The sequence below is a fragment of the Leucopleurus acutus genome (assembly GCF_964270905.1).
Source record: "Leucopleurus acutus genome assembly, chromosome: 7".
NCBI lineage: Eukaryota > Metazoa > Chordata > Mammalia > Artiodactyla > Delphinidae > Leucopleurus > Leucopleurus acutus.
Genome location: NC_139150.1, coordinates 7,356,305 through 7,380,036, shown reverse-complemented (window position 1 = coordinate 7,380,036; position 23,732 = coordinate 7,356,305). Strand labels below are relative to the sequence as shown.

Below are 23,732 nucleotides of genomic sequence, written 5' to 3'. Positions count from 1 at the left end.
TTGTTTCTTTGGCCTCCTTAGCCCTCCAGGCTCTGACCATTCTGCTTATTAAATAGGCTCCAGATCGGCAGGAAGGGGACATTTTTCCTTGGATTCAGCTTTCTCCTCTTTTCTCGATCTTAATTTCCGTTGCATAGCAAAATTCAGTCATTGGTGACATGAATGAGCAGCGCCCTTACCTGTCTGATCTCCTGCCAGAGTTTTTCTGGTAACAGGTATTTTTTCAGAAACGCACTCCAGATGACTTGACAAACACCAGTCAGTACCTCCTGTTTCTGAAAAGGATTCGAAACAATGGGTGTCTACTTTCTGAACCCTGTACGCACCCACACTGGTTGAGCACTTCACTGGGTGTGTCACAGGAACATCCTAGGAGCCTAACTTCCCTGCGTCCAAGCTCAGCTCCTCCTTTTCTTTACATACTTGAAGATTACGAGCATCACAGTGCCTGCCAAGTAGGGTTTCTTTCTGATAAAAGTAGGCAGGCTCTGAGATCCCAAGGGGCGTTTGATTTTTAGAAGTGACTACATTGATGAGAAGGAAGCTAACTCGCCAGGCCAGCATATTTTCTTTTTCATCTAGTAAGGCTGTTGCCCTTAGTTCAAGGGGGATACTGTTAGAAGGAACCACAGTCCAGTAACCATGAACAGAAATGAAATTAGTGGTGTCCTTGACTATTTAAATAGTCCCAGCCGCCAGCATTTATTCAGCTAAGTGTGTTTTCTGGACTGTTCTCCTGTAGTAGGGACAAGAAAAAGACACCAATCAGTAGTCTTTGAGCCTTTTTTTTCCTGTCCAACCAGCCGTTTTAATTGTGGTTTTCACCGCTCTTTTCACTCTTCAAGTAAAATGAATCATTGAGTTGGGTGTGATTGTGCACTTGGGTTTCTGCCTGACTTTCTAGTTGTTGATACTTTCATTGCTGCTCTGCTCAGAAATTTGATGGTACCCGTTTACAGTCATTTTGGTGGACATTTGGAACCTAATTAATAGCACTTGCACCTCAGATTTCTCTCTTAATCAGCAGACACTTGATTAGTTTGCTCTTCTGCTTTCCTCCCCACATAGTCTGCTCGCCTGATGGTTCACACCGTGGCCACCTTTAATTCCATCAAGGTAAGAAACCATGGCAGCTTTCCTTGTCTTCCCCGGTCTCCTTCCTTGTCTCCTTCTCCTGTCTTCAGCAAGGCTCTTGTCCTAATTAGTTGTATGAACTGTAGCACCTGTCACTCTCCTGGGCCCGAGGGTGTCCTGGCCAGGACTCTCTTTACTCTCTTTGTGCAGCAGGAGGCTGTGCTCAGCTTGCCTGGTCCTGGCGATGAGCCTGGTGAGCTCCTTCCCTCACCCCCAGGAGGGCCCGGAGCTGCGAGGAGCGTAGTGTTGGAAGGCAGTGACTGCCTTTCTTGCCTCCTTTCTGGACCCCGAGCTGGCTTGTCTCCCCAGTACAAGGTCCTGCAGCTGCGCTGTGCTCCTTGGGCTGCTGCTGCTGCCCGGCGATGCAGCCGTGCGGGGTGTTGGGGAGCAGTAGACTTGGGGATTTGTCCACTCGGTTGTTGTTAGGAAGCAGTGCTCTGAGGCAGGCACCAGGCTAGGCGCTGAGAGTGAAGATAAGTCAGCGGCGTCTCTCCTGCTGCTTCCGCGGTGATTGCAAGTCAGGTGTTGGTGGAGTGTTCGCACCGTGGCGTCCGGCGAGCTGTGGCAGGGTCTGGCTTTCTGGACTTTTGCTGTTGTGGCGTGCTCATCGACTGAACTAGGAAGCTTGGAAACAGGAAATCATCTGTGCCCCAGCCTTTCCTTTCACGTTAAGCCACCATTCCTCTGGTTCTGGCCCTTTTCCCAGAGTCTGGTGTGGCTGACGCTTTGCTGTCCTCCCCCAGGAGCTGAACGAACGCTGGCGGTCCCTGCAGCAGCTGGCCGAGGAGCGGAGCCAGATCCTGGGCAGCGCCCACGAAGTGCAGAGGTTCCACAGGTGAGGGACGGCCGGGCTGGCACGGGGGGAGCAGGCCACAGTTGGGTGCATGCCGACGGTAACGGCTGGCTTTTGTCGATGGTTGTGCTCTCGCATCTGGTGGGCGCTCTCAGTCAGTAACGCTAAGCGGATCCATATGTGTTCCTTGCTGTTTAGAGCTTGTTGGGCCACTGACACATGTGCTGGTGCCAGTGAAATGAAGTTTCCCTACTTGACCTGAGGTTAAGGCAGCCGTACTCAGCACTCATTAACTTGAACGCGTGTCCCACCTGCAGAGATGCTGACGAAACCAAGGAGTGGATCGAAGAGAAGAACCAGGCTCTAAACACAGACAATTATGGCCACGACCTGGCCAGTGTCCAAGCCCTGCAGCGCAAGCACGAGGGCTTTGAGAGGGACCTCGCGGCCCTCGGCGACAAGGTGAGAGGACGTGCGTGGGGAGCCGACTTCCTGCGATTCTGCGAGGCTGCGCTCGCTCCCTCCTTCCCTGCTGCTCACCACTTTCTTCCCCAGGTGAATTCCCTTGGGGAAACGGCCGAGCGCCTGATCCAGTCCCACCCCGAGTCGGCAGAGGACCTGCAGGAGAAGTGCACCGAGTTGAACCAGGCATGGAGCAGCCTGGGCAAGCGCGCCGACCAGCGCAAGGCCAAGTTGGGCGATTCCCACGACCTGCAGCGCTTCCTCAGTGACTTCCGGTGAGAAGCCGGCTCGCTGGCTCTGGGCCAGAGGGCTTTCTAGCTGGATTAAATGCATGCCTGGGTCTAGCACTTAGAAGGCTTAATCCTGGGAATTCCCTGGAGGCCCAGTGGTTAGGACTTGGTACTTTCACTGCTGGGGGTGTGGGTTCAATCACTGGTTGGGGAACTGAGATCCCACGAGCCACACAGCAAAAAAAAAAAAAACTTAATCCTAAAGAAAAGCATTTGCGTTTGAAGCTGTAGAAAACTTAACCACAGCTACTGTCTGTAAGAACCTGTTTTTCTGTAGGGTGAGAAGATCTTAGTTATAAACCTGTTCATTCTTCCTCTGAGGAATTCTTGAGTTTTTCTTTTCTTATTATTTCAATAAGACAAACAAGAAGCTTTGAAATACTTTGCCTGGAGTTCTAGCCCCATTCGGTAGATTAACTAGATTAACCCCAAGTAGCCCTCTGAGATAAGAATTATGTAGTTCTCTCTTTTCCTGGGCAGAAGGTCTGCTTGCCAGGTAGCGTAACAGCCATTCCTCTGTGGATCTGGTTTCCAGGGACCTCATGTCTTGGATCAATGGAATCCGAGGGTTGGTGTCCTCAGACGAGCTAGCCAAGGATGTCACCGGAGCCGAGGCCCTGCTGGAACGACACCAGGTAGGTGGGCCTGCGGAGCAGCGGAGACGTGGCTGCCCTGCCAGGCTGGGAGGGCCTTTGCAGCTGACGTGAGAGTGGGCAGCTCCTGCCGGTACCTAATCCCTTCCCTCCTCTTGGCAGGAGCACCGGACGGAAATTGACGCCAGGGCTGGCACTTTCCAGGCATTCGAGCAGTTTGGGCAGCAGCTGTTGGCCCATGGGCACTATGCCAGCCCCGAGATCAAGGAGAAACTACATATCCTAGATCAGGAGCGTGCGGACCTGGAGAAGGCCTGGGTCCAGCGCAGGATGATGTTGGATCAGTGCCTTGAATTGCAGGTACACGTGCTGGACAGTAGCTTCCTGTTTGCTGCAGGGTTTCTGGCCAGGTAGCTCGTCGCCACAGGCTCTGTCTTCTCACCTGCCCGTCCCCTCTTCAGCTGTTCCACCGGGACTGCGAGCAGGCTGAGAGCTGGATGGCTGCCCGGGAGGCCTTCCTGAGTACCGAAGACAAAGGGGACTCGCTGGACAGCGTGGAGGCTCTCATCAAAAAACACGAGGACTTCGACAAAGCCATTAACGTCCAGGTGAGGCCTTCGTACCTTTCCAGGTTGACATCTTCTGTCTCTCTGTTGGCGTATTCTCCTTTCCCTTCTCAGTGACAAGAGAAAAAAATAGTTATTGTTTGCTTAACTCAGCTGCAGAGCTTTGGCAGCATCCTCAAATTAAAATACTTGGCATTGACTACAGAGGAAGCAGCGTAATCCCCATCGGGTCCAGTGCAGAGCTGTGCATTCTAGGAAAAGTGACGTGCATTAATAGTTTTTTAAACTTCATATATAAATTCTGGCACTTCTGAAGTTTTGTTTGTTCGTTTGAGGCATACTTTTAAAAATGTTCAAAAAAAAAAATGTTCATGTTATCCAATTTGTGTCTTTTTTTATGTTATTTATTTTTGGCTGCGTTGGGTCTTCGTTGCTGCGCACAGGCTTTCTCTAGTTGCGGAGAATGGGGGGCTACTCTTCATTGCAGTGCGCAGGCTTCTCACTGCAGTGGCTTCTCTCGTTGTGGAGCACGTGGTCTCGGCGAGTGGGCTTCAGAAGTTGTGGCGCACGGGCTTAGTTGCTCTGCAGCGTGTGGGATCTTCCCGGACCAGAGCTCAAACCCGTGTCCCCTGCATTGGCAGGCGGATTCTTAACCACTGCGCCACCAGGGAAGTCCCATTTCTGAGGTTTTAATAACAGAGATGCCACAGGGAAAAATTTTTATACCGAAAGGGAAGAAAAACAAACTTATGGGTAGGTAAGTGAATCCATGAACGTAAACTAGAAAGATGCAAAACTCCTTGGCTTAGAAACCATTTTGTTGAAAATCGGACAATGTTTTCTTATGAAACCTAATCTTGTACGTGACCTCTGCTGGTGCTCAAGCCCCGGCCCCACCCCAGCGTGACCTGGAATCTTCTTGAGTTAAACTCTACTCTAATAATGATTGAAATCAAGCTTTCCTCTGGCTTTTTACACTCCTGCTTCTAGAGTGTCAGTGTATTCTGATCGTATCACCAGCTAGTCACCCAAAATAACCGTTCTCTTCTCGAGACCTACAGTCCAGGCGAGGCAGAGTCGTCTTGCCCGCCTTGACCTCACGCCTCTTGTTTGCCGACAGGAGGAGAAGATCGCCGCCCTGCAGTCCTTTGCCGACCAGCTCATCGCCGGCGGCCACTACGCCAAAGGCGACATCTCCAGCCGGCGCAACGAGGTTCTGGACAGGTGGGTGGTCTGTGCAGCCGACGGGTTTTGCCGCCCTTGTGTGAGCGGCCCAGCCTGTCTAGTTCTGTGGGGTGCTCACCTTTGCTCTCGGTTTCACTTTCTCAGGTGGCGACGTCTGAAAGCCCAGATGATTGAGAAAAGGTCAAAGCTGGGAGAATCGCAGACTCTCCAACAGTTTAGCCGGGATGTGGATGAGATTGAGGCTTGGATCAGTGAAAAATTACAGACTGCAAGTGATGAGTCATATAAGGATCCCACCAACATCCAGGTGAGCTGAACAGATGAGCTGTTCGTCTCCAAAGCAGCCCATGTTATCGAGTAGATCTTGTTAAAATAAGGCATCTTTAAAAGAGGGAAATACCTCTAAGACAACTTCCTCGTACCCTCAGTGATGCTGAGAAAAAGTATTTTAATAAGATGAACCGGTGGGAAAGCCTCACTTAAATGATGAGAGCCGTTTCAGAAGCCGCTTTCCTCATTTGCCTCTGTTGAAACCGTGTCTGCTATTAAAGAGTCTGCAGAAAAGGCCCCCTTGTATTTGCTGTTCCTGAATGCTCACCTTCCCAGGGGAAGTATGACAGCAAAATGAGTTTCTGTTGAATAGCTGATGTGCATATTCACATAAGTGTACTGAACTCTCGTTATTTTAATTTATTTTTGTAGCTTTCCAAGCTGCTGGTAAGTTTTATGTTTTTTTTTAAGAGTTCTAGTTAAACGAGCTCCAGTGTTTGTGCTCTTGTGTGTAGATTCTCGCAATTATAGATTCTGCCGGTGTCTCCTCATCCATGCTTTTCATTTCTAATCATCCATCAGCCTCCATTCAAGTGTCCCCGTGGGATGTGGCTTTCTCTGTTGTAATTAGCCTGCAGCCCTTCGCTCCCCCTCCCCCTCCTAATTTATCACTTAGGCAGGTTGTGCACAGTGTTTGATCTGGGGGGCAGTAGCTGACTGCTTTCTTTTAAGAGGTGTGCTTCTTTTAAAAAATGAAATCGCTTTTTCTGCGTAAACTTGGGTTCCTCTTGCTCTGGGCTCGTGGCTCCTGGTGGACTAGGGCAGGGCCAGGTGTGAGAGTTTCGTTGCCCACGCAGTCTGGCGTCCAGAAGTGCTGGCCACTGGAGAGGGACAGCTGGAGATCCACAGAGAGGCAGGTGATCTGCTTCCTAAGTCTAAGAGGAACTGGGGGTGAGAGGTTAAGATAAAAGTGAACATTACCCAAGGGGCAGGGAAAGAGACTTTCCAGTCAAAGCGTAGCTTAGAAGTTGCCTAGATGGTTGGAAGAAATGAAGAAATAGAATGGATGGGAGTTGAGCTAAAGAACGATCAGAACAAGAAACAGAAGAAGAGGGGCCTTTGTCAGGATGCGTGGGCATTTGAGCCTTTTGGTTTCTGTAGTTGGGCTTGGGCGCAGAGTTGGTGCAGGGACGCTTCAGGTTGGTGCTGCATTTCGCCAGCCACATGGCTCCATCTTTTGACAGTTGCTGCCCCTGAAATGAAACATTTGATGCAGAATCCTTCCCCAGTTGTACTGCTTTTTTCCTTTTAGTTCTTTTTTCCCCATATCACATTCTTGCCTGCAACCCCGCATTTCTCACCCACCCAGAACTGCCCCACAGCTGCGTCCTCCCACTTGTCTCCCGTGGTGCCCCCCAGCCTCAGATGCCCATCATCCTCCCAGCCCTCTCGTCTAGCAAAAAGAAATTCTTACCTACAGTCAAGCCTGGATTTTGACAAATCCAGCAGGTTTGATTGATTGCAGCTGCCAGATGAGAAGCCGGCAAAGCCAGGGTTTGCGGCAGCTTCTTCTCTGTCGACGGAGGGGAGGCTGGCCCTCGGACACCTTGTTTCGTAGTGCCTGCCACCCTAGGTGATGAGAGGGCCATATGTGTGTCATTAGTTAGAGCTGCTTTCCACTAAGGAGAAAGCCGTGGATGGAAATTGATGCACAAGTAGATCTAAAACTACAGTTGGCCGTTACCAGCTCCTGCAAAATGTTAGAAAGTGTATAATTCTAGGATTTCACTCACAGATAGCTAGTCCAGCTGACTTAGGAGTTGACACAGTTCACCTCCTCCTGAGCTGGTGCATTTCCTTCCTCCAAGCTCGGACCTTCTGCTGAACTTCCATCAGACTGAGCCCTAAAGTATTTCGCACAGATTCTGAGATCACCTTCTGTAAAAATGTTGACACTTGCCCCTAGTTCCTCGAGTCTGCTACCACTCCCTCCCTTCTGAGAACCCCTTCTCCCTGAAAAGACAGAGCCCAGCAGGACCTGGTTTCGAAAGGTTGTGGCAGGGTTTCTTTGGTGTTTTCAGAGCAAGCACCAGAAGCATCAGGCCTTCGAAGCAGAACTGCATGCCAACGCAGACCGGATTCGAGGGGTTATCGACATGGGCAACTCCCTCATTGACCGCGGGGCCTGTGCCGGCAGCGAGGACGCCGTCAAGGTACGCCGTCCCCCAGCTCCCTCCTCCTGGCCCGGGAAGAAGAGGGGGCTGGATTTGACTTTCAGCGTTACCGTCAGCTTGATGATGACTCTAGAATGCAGTCTTAGGAGAATAAACAGAAGACTTCTGGCTGCGTTGCTGAGGGGATGCTAGTGAGAGTGGCTCCTGTGAGCATCTTCCGTCCTCCTCTGTGAGGGGCGTCAGGTCGGCTTCCAGAGAGGGCGCTGACCGTGGAGTTGGCCATGTCCAACGGCTCTCTTCTCTTGCCCAGGCCCGGCTGGCCGCCTTAGCTGACCAGTGGCAGTTCCTGGTGCAGAAGTCGGCTGAGAAGAGCCAGAAGCTGAAAGAAGCCAACAAGCAGCAGAACTTCAACACTGGGATCAAGGACTTCGACTTCTGGCTCTCTGAGGTGAGGCCGCGGGGCTTCCCTTCCCCACTGGAGGATTCCGTGGAAAGGCAGGGCTCTCCCGACGTCCCTTTTAACAGAAATCATCATCAAGTGTGAGCTGTGTACTCTGAGGGGTTTGTAGTCAGAGGGAGGGAATGTTTACACAAGAGAGAGCTTATCTCTGGTTGGACATGGGTCACTTGTTTCCATAGGAAAATGCAAACAGGAGTGGGTGGTGGGGTCTGTGTGCAGGCCGCTGTCACGGTGCCCAGATAGAAACCAGAACACCAAAGAGCCCGGAGTCCAGAGTTAGTCCTGCGGTCTCTGTAGACTGTTTGGAGAGTACAGAAAGTAAAAAGAAATAAAACATTTTTAAAGACCACTATTCTGTATCTCTCTGGTCTACACCTATTTCCGTGACTTTTTGTGTAACTGTTCTTTTATGTGTATTTGAGCTCATGACGTAATTTTTCATCAGTACGTATTGGTGGTGGTATTTCAAGTCATGAAAAGTCTTCCTGAACATTTGAATAACTGCCTTAGACCATCACAGAGTTAGGCCATAATTTAACCATTCCCATACTGTTGGCCACAGTGGTGCTCCCAGCTTTGGGGGATACGTTTTGCTGCAGTGAACATCTCTGTACATTAGTCTTTGCCCAAGCTGCTGCCTTTCTGCCCAGGGGAGGGTCCACGCCAAGCCGGCACAGAGGCAGCGTGTGGTAGGGAAGTTCAGCTCTCCAGAGGGGGGGGCCTGGGGGATGAGTGGGCATCCTGGGTTTGCCAGGACAAGGGATGCGCTCCAGATGGCAGCCTTCCCTTTCATGTTTCATTGCCAGGTGGAAGCCCTGCTGGCCTCTGAGGATTATGGCAAAGACCTGGCTTCTGTGAACAACCTGCTAAAAAAACATCAACTGCTGGAGGCGGACATCTCTGCCCATGAGGTAAGCAGAGGGGGCGCCAGGCCGGGCTTGGGACACGGCCGCGCGTGACTCTAAGGCACCTGGTGCATTCGGGGAAGGACAGTGATGTTCATCCCTTAAAGCCAAGGTGCTCAAACGCTGTGGTCTCGGGGCCATTTTGTACTCTGAACTATTATTGAGAGCCCCTAGGAGAGTTAGTTATGTAGGTTTTATCTATTAGAATTTGCCATTATTAAAAATTAAATTTTTAGAGTTAAACTTTTTAAAACAATTTCAAAAACATTGAAAAATAATTTCAAAAGGTTACCTACTGTATAATTTCATTTATATGGTATTCTCAAAATGACAGATGATAGAGATGGAGAACAGATACGTGGTTGCCAGGAGTTAGGGACAGGGTAGGGATACAACTGTAAAGACTATACGGAAGTTCCTTTGTGCTCTCAGAACAAGGTCCATATCTTGATCTTGGCGGTAGTTACGTAAATCTACGCATATGATAAAACTGCATGGAATACTTGCACATACTCAGGGACACACAAATGCATATAAAAATTGGTGAAATCTGAATAAGGTCTATGAATTGTAGCAATGTAAGAAAACTGAGAAAAATGTGTTAATTCGTTTAAAATAATAAACCCATCACAAGTTAACGTAAGTAACATTTTTTTATGTATAATGTCTCTGTTTTTCCAAAAACAAAAATATAGCAAGAAGAGTCACACTGGTTACATTTTTTGCAAATCTCTTTGATGTCCAGCTTGATAGAAGACAGCTGGATTCTTAGAGCTGCTTCTGAATTCAGTTTGTTGTGTGTGATGAAAATACAGCCTCACACAGGTAGAGGAGGGAGTAGTATTTTAATTCAGATAATTGTCGATACTTTCTGATACTACATCCAGCTCAGTAGGTGGTAGTTTCTAAAGGTTAGTTGGAAAGTGGACTCGGAAACACTGTCAGCTTTTCATACTGTTTATATGTAAATCCACTGGTCCATCCTGGACTTTGAATGGATCATTTACTCACGCCTGAGGTTACAGAATCATTTGGGAAGTGTTGATTCGCAGAGTTTAGATCTTCTAAATGTTGACACGTGTCTGTATATGGTATCAAACATCACGTTCGTTAACATCACAGCCAGTCTCAACGGAAAAATCTACACGTATCGGGAAGCTGTCAGGCTCACGGAGGTGGATGCCAATTTTCCAAAATTCTAATTTCCTCATGAAAGTTTGAATTTTATCATTAGCAAACTCAGTTTTCCTTAAAGTGACAGGTTCACTTTATTCATTCTCGACAAAGTATTTGTCAGCTCCCAAAGTCAGAATGACCATAGTTTGTCCGTTGGCCGTTCTTTCAAGTGAAACTGAGGTTCCGTGGAAGAAGTGGCCAGTTCAGCTCGGAACGTGCGCTTCTCCTCAGCGCAGTCATTGAACTTCGGCACTCGGCGGAAGTGCTTCGTGTGGGTTCCCCATTTTATCAGACAGGATATTAAAACGACACGTACTCAAAGATAGAGACTTAATAAAATTAACAACCTTGCTGCTTGTTTAAGGATGTTCTTAAGTGAAACAGCGATTTCTACTGGGAGCGTGTGGCAGTGAAGAGTTGGATTTCTGCTCGTAGTTTGCCACTGCCTTGAGCAGCGCCACCCCTACCCTGGATTTTGCACCATCGGTGCAAATGTTCACACAGTAAAAAAGGCAGATCATGTTTTTGTATTGTTATGAAAGTAGTTTTGATCTCTTAGAACTCTCGGGGTCCACATACCACACTTAGAGTGACCTGAATAAATCTTAAACCAACCTGTCAGTGAAGAAGTCCCGAGTTCTGATTTACGAGCAGATATTCGTGGGTGCCCCAGATCTCTGACCCCCTCCATCGTGTCCCCTGCCCAGGATCGCCTGAAGGACCTGAACAGCCAGGCAGACAGCCTGATGACCAGCAGTGCCTTCGACACCTCCCAAGTGAAGGACAAGCGGGACACCATCAACGGCCGTTTCCAGAAGATCAAGAGCATGGCGGCCTCCCGGCGAGCCAGGCTGAACGAGTCCCACCGCCTGCACCAGTTCTTCCGGGACATGGACGACGAGGAGTCCTGGATCAAGTACGCACCCCGCTCCGGGTGCCCTCGGAGCCTTTCACGGAGGGCGTTAGGAACCCCGGGCTTATCCTCTCCTGGACCGTGGTGGTGAGACGGGAAGTGGGTCAGAAATGGCACGGACTCGGCAGCTGTGTCCAGCTGGTCCCAGCCTCACCGCACGGGCGCGGTGAGACGCCCCGGCTTCCCCTCCTGGTGTCTGGGCATGTGGTGATGGTGGTCGGCCATGGCCTCCACGTGGCGGTGTGTGTGATGGTGTCCAGGGCTTGTCTAGTCCCTGCCCTTAGGTCACTGGCGACATGAGTGAGTTCCCGTCTGGGAAAGATGGTCTGATCTCCTGGGGAAGATTGCTGCTTGCAGGAAGAAAAGTTTGTCTTGTTTGTTTTCATCTGCCCTCCCCCAGAATTTCAGTCTGCCTTTGCCAGATGATGTAGCCTGTGAACAGACCATTTTTAAGGACAGGATTCTGTCAATTCACTGCCTTAAAACACTGTTTACATTAGCATTTTCATATGTTACCGCGTGTGATACGTGTGTATTTGATCAGGTAGGATTGATAGGGCGACAGCAGCGGCACCTCCTTGTTCTCCAGTGCACCCCGACCCTTTGCAGAGTCGGACACAGGAGGTGCTCCTGGAGACGTACGTGGGCACTGTTCATTGGGGAAGTAGAGGCTTTTTTCCCCAGAAGCCTGGCTTCTGAAGGACTTTCCCGGAGAGATGGGTAGATGCAGGTGAAGGACATCACGGGGTGCGTGAGCTTCACGCTCTTCGACTGCACGTCTCCAGCTGAAGACACGCAGGTGCAGAGGCTGACCACCCTCCTGTGCTGCCCAGGGAGAAGAAGCTGCTGGTGAGCTCGGAGGACTATGGCCGCGACCTGACGGGCGTCCAGAACCTGAGGAAGAAACACAAACGTCTGGAGGCAGAACTGGCTGCCCACGAGCCGGCGATTCAGGTGAGGCGGGCCTCTCCCGACCGAGCAGGCAGCGGGACTTGAATGGGCCCAGGTGAGCTCGTCTCACTGAGGTCTCTACGGTGGTTATAGCCCCTCATCCCACAGCGGGGTGGAGAAGGCCTGAGTCTAATGTCGAGGCGCTTTCCTGGGAGCATCTGTTGACCCAGTCGTTCTCGCCTGTCAGGGTGTCCTGGACACCGGAAAGAAGCTGTCGGATGATAACACCATCGGGAAGGAGGAGATAGAGCAGCGCCTGGCGCAGTTCGTGGAGCACTGGAAGGAGCTGAAGCGGCTGGCGGCCGCCCGGTGAGCGCGGCGCAGGGCGGTGCCAGGGCCCTCCTGCGCCCCCGGGGCCCTCCTCTTGGCTGTGCCAGCGCCGCGGTTGGCTTGCTCTGACAGGCCCAGGCCGAGCTGGTCCCGTTATGTGAATCCGGACCGAGCACATGGTTCCAGGATCTCGTGTTGGACCAGCAGTGGCTGCTCTGTGTTAGGGCTCGAGTGAACCGTTTATGTCCCACGCTCGACATTCGTGTTTGTAAGCGTCCAGGTTAGAGGAGATTATGGCTGATTTCATACTGTCCCCTGTGATTAGGGGCCAGCGGCTAGAAGAGTCCTTGGAGTATCAGCAGTTTGTAGCCAACGTGGAGGAGGAGGAAGCCTGGATCAATGAGAAGATGACCCTGGTGGCCAGCGAGGATTATGGAGACACTCTTGCTGCCATCCAGGTCAGAGAAACTGGAGGTGCTGCCTGCTGCTCCCCCCGCCGCCCCCGCCCCCGCGCAGCTGCCTGCCCCACCCTTTTCCTGCCAGCTTGCTCGGTGGCCGTGCTCTTCCCAGGAGAGCACTCAGAGCCGGCAGCCGGCGTCTCGTTGGCGGGTCTCGGTCCTCAAGATCCCACGCGAGAGACGCTGCCCCTCTGTAGACAAAATTGGGGTGACTTTGTCAGCCCCAGTTCATGGAGCCCTGCTGTCAGCCCAGCAGTATGGTTGGTATCGTTAACCACAGGTTACTAGAACCCTGTTAGTTTCCTGTGGCTGCCTTAGCAAAGTACCACAAACTGAGTGGCTTTGAAACAATAGAAACTTGTTTTGTCCTGGTTGGCGAGGTAGAGGCCTGGGATCAGGGTGTCGACAGGGCCTTGCTCTCGCCGAGGCTTCTAGGAGAGGACCCTTCTTGCCTCTCCCAGCTTCTGGTAGCTGGGCTTGTGGCAGCGTGACTCGAACCTCTGCTGTGCTTTCGCATGGCTGTCTTCCTCTGTGTCTTTGTGTCCCCGTGGCATTCTGTCTGCCTGTGTCTGTGTCCAGATTTCCCTCTTCTTATATATGTAGGACACCAGTCATACTGGATTAGGACCCGCCCTGATGACCTGTCTTAACTTGATTGCACCTGCAGAGGACTCGTTTCCACATTCTTAGGTGCTAAGGTCTGGACCCATATCTCTGGGAGGATGCAGTTCAACCCGTAACATATTTCCTAAATACATTGGTTACCTATTGCTGTGTCACAACCCTAAAAACAAGTTTATTTCCCACAGTTCTGTGCATTGATGGGCATTGCCTCTGCTGCTCTCACTGGGACCCCCTAACACAGCTGCACTGAGGCAGAAGGCCTCTGGGCTGAGAGGTGCATGGTGATGGCACTCAGGTGGCTCCAGCTGGGACGTCTCAGTCCCCTCCACGTGGCCTCTCACCATCGGGCAGCTTAGATCAGCTTCTTCAGGCAGCGTTCAAAGAGTCAAAGGCAAGGCTGCAGGGATCCTAAGGCGTAGCCTGCGGGACAGAGCAGCCCTGGGTCTCGGGGGTGAGGCGACTCCCCTCTTCATAGGAGGAACTGCACGTTGTGGTCGGGTGTCCCTCCGTCCGTGCCACCAGCTGTGGAAGCAGAGTTAGCATTCCCGAGGGTCAGGGTAGCCCCAGAGCTGCGCTCCTCCCAGTGGGAATCCTGTTCAGCTAGTTGGGGGACGCAGGTAGGAGGCAGATGCAGTCAGTGGTTTCCTGTCCTCTGCATCGCTGTGTTCCCTGGAAGCCGACACGAGGGGTGTTGTCTCCAGCACTTCAGCTGTACGGAGGAAAAGACAAGATTTGGGAGGTCCCGCAGGAGATGTGCTCCGGTTAAACCCTAGGGCGGGTGTCACTGTTCTGTTGGTGCTTATTTGAAGGCTGCTCGGTGTCCATTCTCTGGTCTCCTACAGGGAAAGGGGCCTGTGCTGGTTGACTGGCGGCAGCCTCACCCCGTCAGAAAGGCCTCTGGTTATGCTCGCGGTGTCCTCGTTTTACTGCTGTAGGATTTTCTGTTTATCCTGTACCTGTCTGTTGTCTTAGCCCCAGCTGGACTGGGGTGCGTGCGAGGGCACCTTCCAGTCCTGCTCCTCTGGCCCCGGGGCCTGGCCCACCGCACGCACGTGCCAGGCCCTCAGTGGCGAGCCTTGCTGTTTCCCCCCCAGGGCTTACTGAAGAAACATGAAGCCTTCGAGACAGACTTCACTGTCCACAAGGACCGGGTGAATGACGTCTGCACTAACGGACAAGACCTCATTAAGAAGGTGAGCCTGGCCCGCTGGTAAGACCCTCATTTCTCGCTCCGGGACACCGCGTGCTGGTACCAGAACCCGCAAAGCCCCTCCCCTGGGATACTCACCAAACAGAGGTCTGCGTGGAGACCGGTAGCGGCTCCATTCCTGCATTCCGTGTTTAACTGGATATTTACCCCCTTCTTGAAGGCAGTTAGTAAAGCCATTCTGCAGCAGTTGTTTTTCTCTGCTTTAATTAAGCAAAGAAGCATCCCTGCTGTGACATTGGCACTCCCGTGTGTTTGCTCTTCTAGTTTACTTCTCCAGGAATACAAGCTCTTTACAGAGGTGGTAGAAAACACAAGTGGGCAGGTCAAAACAGTCACCCATAGGACCACCACCGGAGATGGCCCCAGTGAGACCTCCGTGCCGGACCCTCCAGGCTCTCCTCTCGCTGAGGCATCCGCTAGGCTAAAGGGCAGCTGTGCAGTGGGCGTACGTCGCTGTGTGGAACCTGGCTGCCATCCAGGATGTTTTATAAATGTGTCTGTCAGAATCACTAGGTTCATTTCATTCAAACAGCCTTCTAGGGAGAAAGCAACAAATAAGGGGTCTGGTGCTTTCTCGGCAGCAGTGAAGTCGAGTCACTCCCCAGCTGAAATCCAGGCTAAACGCGGTGCCGCGACCTGTCACGAGGTCCACAAGACATGTAGTTGCACGAGACAAATGACTTCTATCGACTGATTTCCTGTCACAAACACATAATGAGTAAATAAAATTCCTCATCCCAGAATTTGCACTGGTGATCAGGCCTTAAGACTAGAGATTTGGTCCACAGGAGGTAACTGTAGTTAAAACCTGTGTTCACTAGGGAGCTTTTCTCCTCACTCTTGTGGGCAAACAACCTAACGGAGACTGATTTCAGATACAGACCATGTCCGCGTAGATGAGGCCTGTGTACGACTCAGCACACACAAGTGCGCCCCACCTGTGAGATGACGGCTTGTGAATGTCCTTCAGCCTTGGGGCAGAGAGCCTGGTGCTCTCTTTCCAACAGCAATCTTCGTTTCCTCTCTGAGTCTCTTTCTGAATTTTATGCTGACTTATGGTTTGTGTTTTCACATACACTTTTAACCAAGACTGCATCAGAGTGTTTGGGGCTTAATAATTTTTAATATCCACAGTGTGAAAACATTGTTCCAAGCCATTGTTTTTATTGCATACGTATAGTAGCCATTGAGTCATAATTATTTAGGCTTTTTCTAATTTTTTGCTGTCAGAAATGACACTAATGAATACATCATTGTGACTTAACATTTTATCACATTCCTCATTATTACTTACAGGAGTAGAATTGCCAGTGCTCATCTCTTTAAGGCTCTTAGAAAAGCCTTCCCCCATTCTCCTGGCGGTGGGCAGGGGAGCACGGCCTGTCACAGAGGTTGCAAGCCTGCCTGCGCCCTGCAGGGAGGGTGCAGATCAGGTAACCTCAGCAGGGGCCAGGCTGACAGGGTGTGCCTTCTCCACGGCCTAGAACAATCACCATGAGGAGAACATCTCTTCAAAGATGAAGGGCCTGAACGGGAAAGTATCAGACTTGGAGAAAGCTGCCGCCCAGAGGAAGGCAAAGCTCGACGAGAACTCGGCCTTCCTTCAGTTCAACTGGAAGGCTGACGTGGTGGAGTCCTGGATTGGTAAGCACGGCCTCGGCGCTGCCCAAACCTCTTACCCTCCCGGGCCGGGAAGATTGTTCAGAACCACATCCTGTTTGCTTCCTACGCAGCTGGTTTTCTTCTGCGGAGAAGAAACCGCTGGAGTGTGAGCGTATCAGAGACCCCTGCCACCGGGTAGACCACTGGTGGCAGCGGGAGACAGGGTCCTGAGGCAGAGAGCCGAGCCTCAGCGGTGCCCCTGGGCCGGCACGAGGGTTAACGAAACAAAGGTCCTGTAACGCTGAAAGAAGCAGTGGGCACCACAACACAAATAAGGGCCACACGAGCCGGACCAGCCTGCACCGGCACCATCCCCGAGCTACACGGGTCCAGGGTGTGATCCAGCCCCCAGGCGAGGAGGAACTGCACCGATTTCAGGACCCACATGACCTTGGTAGTTGCTGTCGCATCAGTAGCGACTGAACAGCATCTAGGACAGGCTGGAGGGACCCCTTCAGGACACAGACGTAGAAGGGGGCCCAGGTACAGGGAGGAGCCAGCTCATTTGGGTTCAGAGACTGCTGTCAGTAGTATTGGAATTCACATGTAAGCAAAATAATAGGTGCCTCAGTTTTCTTTCTTCTTTTCTTTTAAATTTGTCACATTGAAAAGGGATGGTTGATTTCCCATGCTTGGTTTTCTAGGTGAAAAGGAGAACAGCTTGAAGACAGATGATTATGGTCGAGATCTATCTTCTGTCCAAACTCTCCTTACCAAACAGGTCGGTCGTGGCTGCCTTGTTGATTGAAATGTACTCAAATAGTACTTCCTGGTGAATGAACGATGGTTAGCATCTTTCATTGAGACATTTGACTATTTATATTAGGCCCTAGGGGCCAGCAGTAAACAAGATACAGTCCTGGTCCTCAGGAAGCTCTCAGACTAGGCCTCTGAGCTGCAGCCCGATGGGTGCTAACAGGGCAGAGCACAGCAGGATGTGGACTTCGCTCAAGAGGTGTCTGACTCAGTTTCCAGCAGGCAGGCGTTGACGGGAAAGTCTTCCCAGAGGTGACATCCAAGCTAGATCACGGAGGGTAAACTGAAAGTGGTTGGTGAAGAGCTGGGCGGGTATTCTTGGCAGAGGTAGTGGGGGGAGCCCGGGTGCCTCAGCCCAAGGCTGAAAGCAGGGCCTGGGAGGAGCTGCCTTAGTGACCTGAGGTCTGGAGGAGATGCAGCAAAGTGGTGGCCAAGGTGTGACCAAGGGTCAGGAGGAGGTGGGGACTCGAGGCTGACAGTCTGGCCTGGGCAGCTGGCTGGGCAGACGCAGGTGCCGTCTGAGCTGAGGCGCCAGGAGGCGTACGGTCTCATCTCAGTGCGGTCCCTGCATGTTGCCTTCTCGCTCCTCGTTCCAGGAAACCTTCGATGCTGGCCTGCAGGCCTTCCAGCAGGAGGGCATCGCCAACATCACTGCCCTCAAAGATCAGCTGCTGGCCGCCAAGCACATCCAGTCAAAGGCCATCGAGGCCCGGCACGCCGCCCTCATGAAAAGGTGGAGCCAGCTTCTGGCCAACTCAGCCACCCGGAAGAAGAAGCTGCTGGAGGCGCAGAGTCATTTCCGCAAGGTGAGCTTGGCCCCGGCCGAGCTCAACCAGCTCAACGCACAGGGAAAGCAAACCCCTCTCCCAGGACAGAGGTTCTGCACGGGGGTGTGGAGTCGGCGTAAACCAAGGGAAGGGGGACCCTTGCCTTCAGGAGGCTGCTGCTCGGAAGCTTCCGGGAAGACTGAGCTTGCACGCCCCAGGGAAAGGGGAGAAAGAGGGAGGACTTCTCAGCAGTGGGAGGAGGGCGGCAGAGAGCTGAGCCGAGCAAGCCCGACACCCTGGGGACGACCCCCACCTTCCTGGTGCCCACACCACCGCCCCCCACCCGCCCACCAAGGATGGTCCATACAGCCCCTGCAGCTGTGCTGACTCAGTCTCCTCTGCTTTCAGGTGGAGGACCTCTTCCTGACCTTTGCCAAAAAGGCTTCCGCCTTCAACAGCTGGTTTGAAAACGCAGAGGAGGACTTAACAGACCCGGTGCGCTGCAACTCCCTGGAAGAGATCAAGGCCTTGCGTGAGGCCCACGACGCCTTCCGCTCCTCGCTCAGCTCGGCCCAGGCCGACTTCAACCAGCTGGCTGAGCTGGACCGCCAGATCAAGAGCTTCCGCGTGGCCTCCAACCCCTACACCTGGTTCACCATGGAGGCCCTGGAGGAGACCTGGAGGAACCTGCAGAAGATCATCAAGGTGCCCTTCTCCGCTGGGCCGGGTGGGGCGCTGGGCAGGGAAGCCCTTCCTGGCTGAAGCGTGAGGAGATGGGGGAGGAAGCGCAGTTTCATTCATCACAAGTCACCCTGTGTGGGTCCCGCAGGCCCGCATGGCTGTGATCGGCCCTCCCACCCACCCTCCCGCGTCTTGCAAGGTCTCTGGGGAAGCGGGCTGGCGAATGCCTCCCAGACGCCTTCCGTGCTGTCTGTGGGTTGAGATGAACAGCTCGTCCTCCCTGACCCCCCGAGTAGCTTCAGAAGACTACGCCCTGTTCCTCTCAAATGTTGAGACCAGCCGGTCAGTGGCTGAGCCTCGAGCCTGTCCATGAAGCGGGGTGGGGATGACACGCCTCTTCCTCCCTCGGTCCTTAGGAAAGGGAGCTGGAGCTGCAGAAGGAGCAGCGCCGGCAGGAGGAGAACGACAAGCTGCGCCAGGAGTTCGCCCAGCACGCCAACGCCTTCCACCAGTGGATCCAGGAGACCAGGTGCGGCCCCGGGAGTGCTCAGTCTTGGGGGCTGAATGCCCAGGCCTCGGGCTCCAGAGTGTGGAAAGAAGGGTTAGGAGCGCAGTCTGGTCTGGCTGGAGCCAGAGGGGTGGGCAGAGTTGGGAGGGTTCTCGAAGGAACTTCTCCAGAGGTGGAGTCGCTGGATGTCCTGGATTGGGTGGGACTGAGCGTCGCCCGTGGTTGCACAGCGACGGTGACAGGGGTACAGGGTTGAGCGCAGCATGGGTACTGATGACCTTGGTTTTGTTTTTGTTTTCTTTCTTGTGTCTGCCTCTGTCCCCCACCTCGCGATGCTGCTGTCCGGACACCACCTTGTCTTGTGGCTGCTTGGATCCCATCTCCACAGAACGTATCTCCTCGATGGGTTAATATTGACTTCTTATTTCTCCGAGCTTGTGGTGTGATGGTGTCTAGTGTGCTTGTTCCTCTGCCCTTTGTCCCCTCGTGGCCTGGCTTGCAGAGGATCCCAGAATGGACCTTCCTGCCTGGGGCAGGCTGCACGTCCCCCGCCCTACCCTCGCCCCCTTCCCTGGCACCCATGGCCCACTGTCCCGGACGGCCTGCAGTGTGGGGAGGGGAGCCGCTCCCACCTTCCTGTTCAGATTCCAAGGGTTCTCTAAGATGGGGCCCGAAGGCCAGAGCTGGAGTCCAGAGCCTCTGAGAATCCCCATTATTCAGCTATTGGGATTATACTGGACTTCTTTTCTGCCTTGTTCCCCCACGTGTCCGTTGGGATCATGTCATGGGCGTGAAATAGGATGACATTGTTGAGGGGCTCCAGCTGGTGCTCAGGGTTTCTGGGTGGAGAGACACAGGACTTGGGAGGAGCCCCGAGAGGAGCAGGGCTGTCCTGCCCGGTGCCAGTGGGGCCTCCCCAGGAGGCCTTGGCCTCTGCCCAGATCGGGCACCCTTGCACTCTCTCCCGGGACCATGGTGGCTTAGACTAGCGCCCCCGAGGCCCTGCAGGCAGACGCGTCAGGCGTTAAAAGGAGGCAGCGGGAGGAGTGTCACCCTCGCTCATGCGAGCACGTGCTGAAGGCAGAGTGGGGCAGGATCCTGGGATCACAGGTTTGGCTCGAGCTCATAAGCTGCCCTGGGGTCCGTTCTCCTCCCCGGTGCCCGTGGCCGTGTCTGCTGGCATTGGACTCGTCTCCACGAGGTGCCATGCTCCCCTTACCATGTGGCTCCTCCCAGCCCTGTCCTGTCTTGCCCGGTCCCCATGCGAGCCGCCCAAGGCTGCCTGCCCTCCCAGGCCGGCTGTCGGCTTGGCCTGTACCACGTCCCTGCCTGGGCGCCAGGTGGCCCTGCCTGTGCACTGACCAGCTTGGGCCTTGTGGTGTGTGTCTGTCTCGGTGTGCTCTTGCCTCCCCTTCCGCTGGTGTATTCATTTGGTTTCTTTTCTTTGAATAGCATAGCGTATCGTCGGGTCATTCGTGTCTATCAGTATGAAGTTGGGGATGATCTGTCTGGAAGGTTTTTCTCCTCTTTCTCTTCTTACCTCGCTGTGGTTTTACCAGTGCACTCTTGACTTCCCCAGGCAGCTCTGCTTTCTGACTAACCCACCGCCAGTGGCCGCATGGGAAGGAGGGGTCTGCCCTCCTCCCACTGCACCAGCACCCGGCCTCCTGCCCCCAGGTCCTGGGGGTGTGCTTTTCCCGGGGGGACATGGCGTGACTGTGAGTCTGACCTGCTGGGGTAGGAGGAAGCCTGGTGCCTTGCCTTGCTAGAGCACTTTGAACCTAGGGACATTTCACAGCTAATGCTGGCTTTGCTGGGTGTTGAAAGGGTAGGTTGGGGCAAAGGTGGGTACAGGGGAGGCCGGGCTAAAACCCCACCCAGGACACGCACACAGTGTGACTCATCCCTGCACGTAACCTCATTTGTCTTCGTTCACTGGTAGCCTCTATGACCTCACACTGTTGTTGGGAAGATAGAGGCTCCCCAGAGGCCCCCTGCTCCTCAGAACTTAGCCCCGGAAGGAGCCTCTGGCGTTGTGTCTGTAGATGATAGAACCTGAATCTGGGGCTTAGTCGTAGCCACCTCTCCTTTGGGCAGGACCAAACCCAAATCTGGTCATAATCTTCACACCCCAGTTCCCATGTCAAGGGGTCATCTGACTGCCTCTCCTCCCACTGCTGTCACTTATCCTAGAGTGTGGCTCCCCTCAGGAGACTCCAGGACTTCTTGGGGTGGCTTGCCAGCCTCCCCTAACCTTCAGGTCTCCTGTCTGAAGGGTTGCACAGGCATCCTTCTCCCCCTGGTGGCAGAGGAAGCATGCTGCCAGGCCTGCAGCCCCTCTCTGTTCCTGTGGAACTTAAAATCAGTTCCTGAGGTACCCTTCAAGGGCCTAGCTTGGATCAGGTACCATGCTACAGCCTGGGTGGGCTTAAGGAGCCAGCCACATGAGAAGGGGTCCCAGCTGGGGAGCGGGGAGCAGGCTGGATGGGGGCTCAGCCCTGGCTTATCTGTTGGTCTTACCAGGTGGCACACCACATCAGGCAGCAGCTTCCCAGTATACTGGAGAAGTATTACCTGCCCTCCCTGGCTCCCAGAGCTGCTTAAGAAAAGATAGACAGTAGCAGTAGACAGTTTCATATCCTAATAAGAGGAATTTGAGACTGCAGGCACTTTTATCTGAGGGAAGTTAACTTCGAGCTGGCCATCGGGCCTCCTGCCTCACTGTGCTTCCGTGTTTAGGTCCTGCATGGTGGAAGAATCCGGGACCCTCGAATCCCAGCTTGAAGCTACCAAAGTAAGTGCCCTTAGTGTTTCTGGCCCGCCTAAAACCCTTCATCCCATCACTGCCAGCAGGCCTACTTGGCTTCAGGTTGGGTACAAGGTGGGCTGGTCAGGTACCCCCTTTTCCCAAAGCAGCCCAGGACCTCCGTCATTTTAAAGAGTTTTTTGTCTTCGACAGTTGCTACCAGGAGCCCTACTGGGAGAGGAGGAGGCTCCTTTGGTCCTCAGTACTTACACTGTTTCCCTGGCAGGTCAACCCACTGATGTGTGACTGTCACACTGACGCCTCTTCCCCTGTTGAGGCTGCTGGATTTCTTCAACCTCACCCCATCCCCACTTTCCCCTTGCAGGCAGCCCTGCAGGTCTCAGGCTGGGGGTGCAGAGACCGAGGAGGGCTGTTTAAGCAGGCTCTCGGGCCCGGTAACCGAGGCAAGAGCCCCTGTCCCACACATCTTTGCTCCCTCACCCCCGCAGCGCAAGCACCAGGAGATTCGAGCCATGAGAAGTCAGCTCAAGAAGATTGAGGACCTGGGGGCGGCCATGGAGGAAGCCCTGATCCTGGACAACAAGTACACAGAGCACAGCACCGTGGGCCTGGCCCAGCAGTGGGACCAGCTCGACCAGCTGGGCATGCGCATGCAGCACAACCTGGAGCAGCAGATCCAGGCCAGGTACCTGCAGCTTCCCCGGGTGGGCACAGCAGCAGCAGGGGCCGTGGGAAGCAGGGTCGCCCCCACGTCCAGCAGTCAGTTTACTGGGAGAGGACAGAACGTGTCACCAGCTGTATGGGGTGGAGTATCCGGTCCCTAATTCTGTTCTTTCTTCCAGGAACACGACCGGGGTGACCGAGGAGGCCCTCAAAGAATTCAGCATGATGTTTAAGTGAGTATATGCGCTGCGCCCTTCCTGGCGGGGGAGGTGGGCTCAGCAGCAGGGCCTCTGTGCTGAGCCCTCGGCCTTGTGCCACAGACACTTCGACAAGGACAAGTCTGGCCGGCTGAACCACCAGGAGTTCAAGTCCTGCCTGCGCTCCCTGGGCTATGACCTGCCCATGGTGGAGGAAGGGGAGCCCGACCCCGAGTTCGAGGCCATCCTGGACACTGTGGATCCAAACAGGTGAGCGTCAGGGAACGTGGTAGAAGCAGCTCTGCACGTGGCTCCTACCGCACCCTCCCTGCTCACTGCACCTTGGCCCCCCAGGGACGGCCACGTCTCCCTGCAAGAGTACATGGCCTTCATGATCAGCCGTGAGACCGAGAACGTCAAGTCCAGTGAGGAGATCGAGAGCGCCTTCCGGGCCCTGAGCTCCGAAGGGAAGCCTTACGTGACCAAGGAGGAGCTGTACCAGGTCTGGGGCTCTGCTTCCCTAGCTTGGGGTGGGGGTGAGGGGTTCCTTTGAAAAGTGAAGCCCAGGCAAGGCTGCCCCCTTGGTTAGGGGCAGAGCCGAGTCTAGAGTAACGCGCCCCGGTTTTGAGCGTTAGCTGCTGGGTTCAGTCATTTTTATCCCTAGTTTCAAATGAAACTCAGTCCAGGCTAAAGGCCGTAGCAGCAGAGGTCCTGAAGCTTGGGCATTAACGTTCTTGAAGTCGGCCTCGTCCCCCGGCCTCAGTGGGCGTGGCTGGTGGGGGCTTGGCTGACAGGTGCCACCTTGCCCTCCAGAACCTGACTCGGGAACAAGCCGACTACTGCGTCTCCCACATGAAGCCCTACGTGGACGGCAAGGGCCGCGAACTCCCCACTGCTTTTGACTACGTTGAATTTACCCGCTCGCTCTTCGTGAATTGATCCTCTGCTCCTAGGTTAGCCTGGCCCACACCGCTTGCCCTGCCATCGCCTTGCTGCATGTCAACTCATGTCTGTGCTCTTAAGAAAAATCCTCCAGACAGTGCTGCTTTCCATTGTAACCTTAACCTGCTTAGCTTGGGGTGAGACTTAGTAGAAAACGGTGCTTCAGTGAACTGCTCCTGGTCCAGTCGCCGGTGCCATGTTGCTGTGGGGACACCCCTTCCTGTCGTGAAGCCAGCTGCCCCATTCCGACTGCAGAAATATCTAAGCAGCTGGCTAGTTCCTCTTTTGTTCTCCCTCCCAGTTTTCTGTTTCCATGTAAAAGACAAATAAATGACTCCCCCCAAAGCTTGTCGTG

At 53.6% G+C, this 23,732-nt stretch overlaps 1 protein-coding gene across 3 annotated transcripts in view; it reads left to right on the top strand.

Annotated features, from left to right (window-relative positions):
• SPTAN1 (spectrin alpha, non-erythrocytic 1) overlaps window positions 1-23,713 on the top strand; it is a 60,472-nt gene extending 36,759 nt beyond the window's left edge. For 2 of the 3 annotated variants that reach the window (XM_082843581.1, XM_082843583.1), the window contains 29 exons: window positions 1,069-1,116; window positions 1,878-1,969; window positions 2,245-2,389; window positions 2,483-2,664; window positions 3,215-3,314; window positions 3,435-3,632; window positions 3,734-3,880; window positions 4,959-5,062; window positions 5,168-5,330; window positions 7,375-7,506; window positions 7,778-7,915; window positions 8,734-8,838; window positions 10,716-10,924; window positions 11,755-11,875; window positions 12,060-12,181; window positions 12,468-12,600; window positions 14,319-14,417; window positions 15,919-16,078; window positions 16,741-16,817; window positions 17,449-17,658; window positions 18,028-18,324; window positions 18,717-18,829; window positions 19,197-19,214; window positions 21,548-21,602; window positions 22,064-22,260; window positions 22,418-22,471; window positions 22,559-22,705; window positions 22,790-22,937; window positions 23,249-23,713. In XM_082843581.1, coding sequence (XP_082699707.1) covers window positions 1,069-1,116; window positions 1,878-1,969; window positions 2,245-2,389; window positions 2,483-2,664; window positions 3,215-3,314; window positions 3,435-3,632; window positions 3,734-3,880; window positions 4,959-5,062; window positions 5,168-5,330; window positions 7,375-7,506; window positions 7,778-7,915; window positions 8,734-8,838; window positions 10,716-10,924; window positions 11,755-11,875; window positions 12,060-12,181; window positions 12,468-12,600; window positions 14,319-14,417; window positions 15,919-16,078; window positions 16,741-16,817; window positions 17,449-17,658; window positions 18,028-18,324; window positions 18,717-18,829; window positions 19,197-19,214; window positions 21,548-21,602; window positions 22,064-22,260; window positions 22,418-22,471; window positions 22,559-22,705; window positions 22,790-22,937; window positions 23,249-23,374 — 3,840 coding nt within the window. In that variant the 3' untranslated portion in view covers window positions 23,375-23,713. The remainder of the gene's footprint in view (window positions 1-1,068; window positions 1,117-1,877; window positions 1,970-2,244; window positions 2,390-2,482; window positions 2,665-3,214; window positions 3,315-3,434; window positions 3,633-3,733; window positions 3,881-4,958; window positions 5,063-5,167; window positions 5,331-7,374; window positions 7,507-7,777; window positions 7,916-8,733; window positions 8,839-10,715; window positions 10,925-11,754; window positions 11,876-12,059; window positions 12,182-12,467; window positions 12,601-14,318; window positions 14,418-15,918; window positions 16,079-16,740; window positions 16,818-17,448; window positions 17,659-18,027; window positions 18,325-18,716; window positions 18,830-19,196; window positions 19,215-21,547; window positions 21,603-22,063; window positions 22,261-22,417; window positions 22,472-22,558; window positions 22,706-22,789; window positions 22,938-23,248) is intronic. The other variant, XM_082843582.1, reaches the window with a different exon arrangement.
• Window positions 23,714-23,732: the final 19 nt, after the last annotated feature.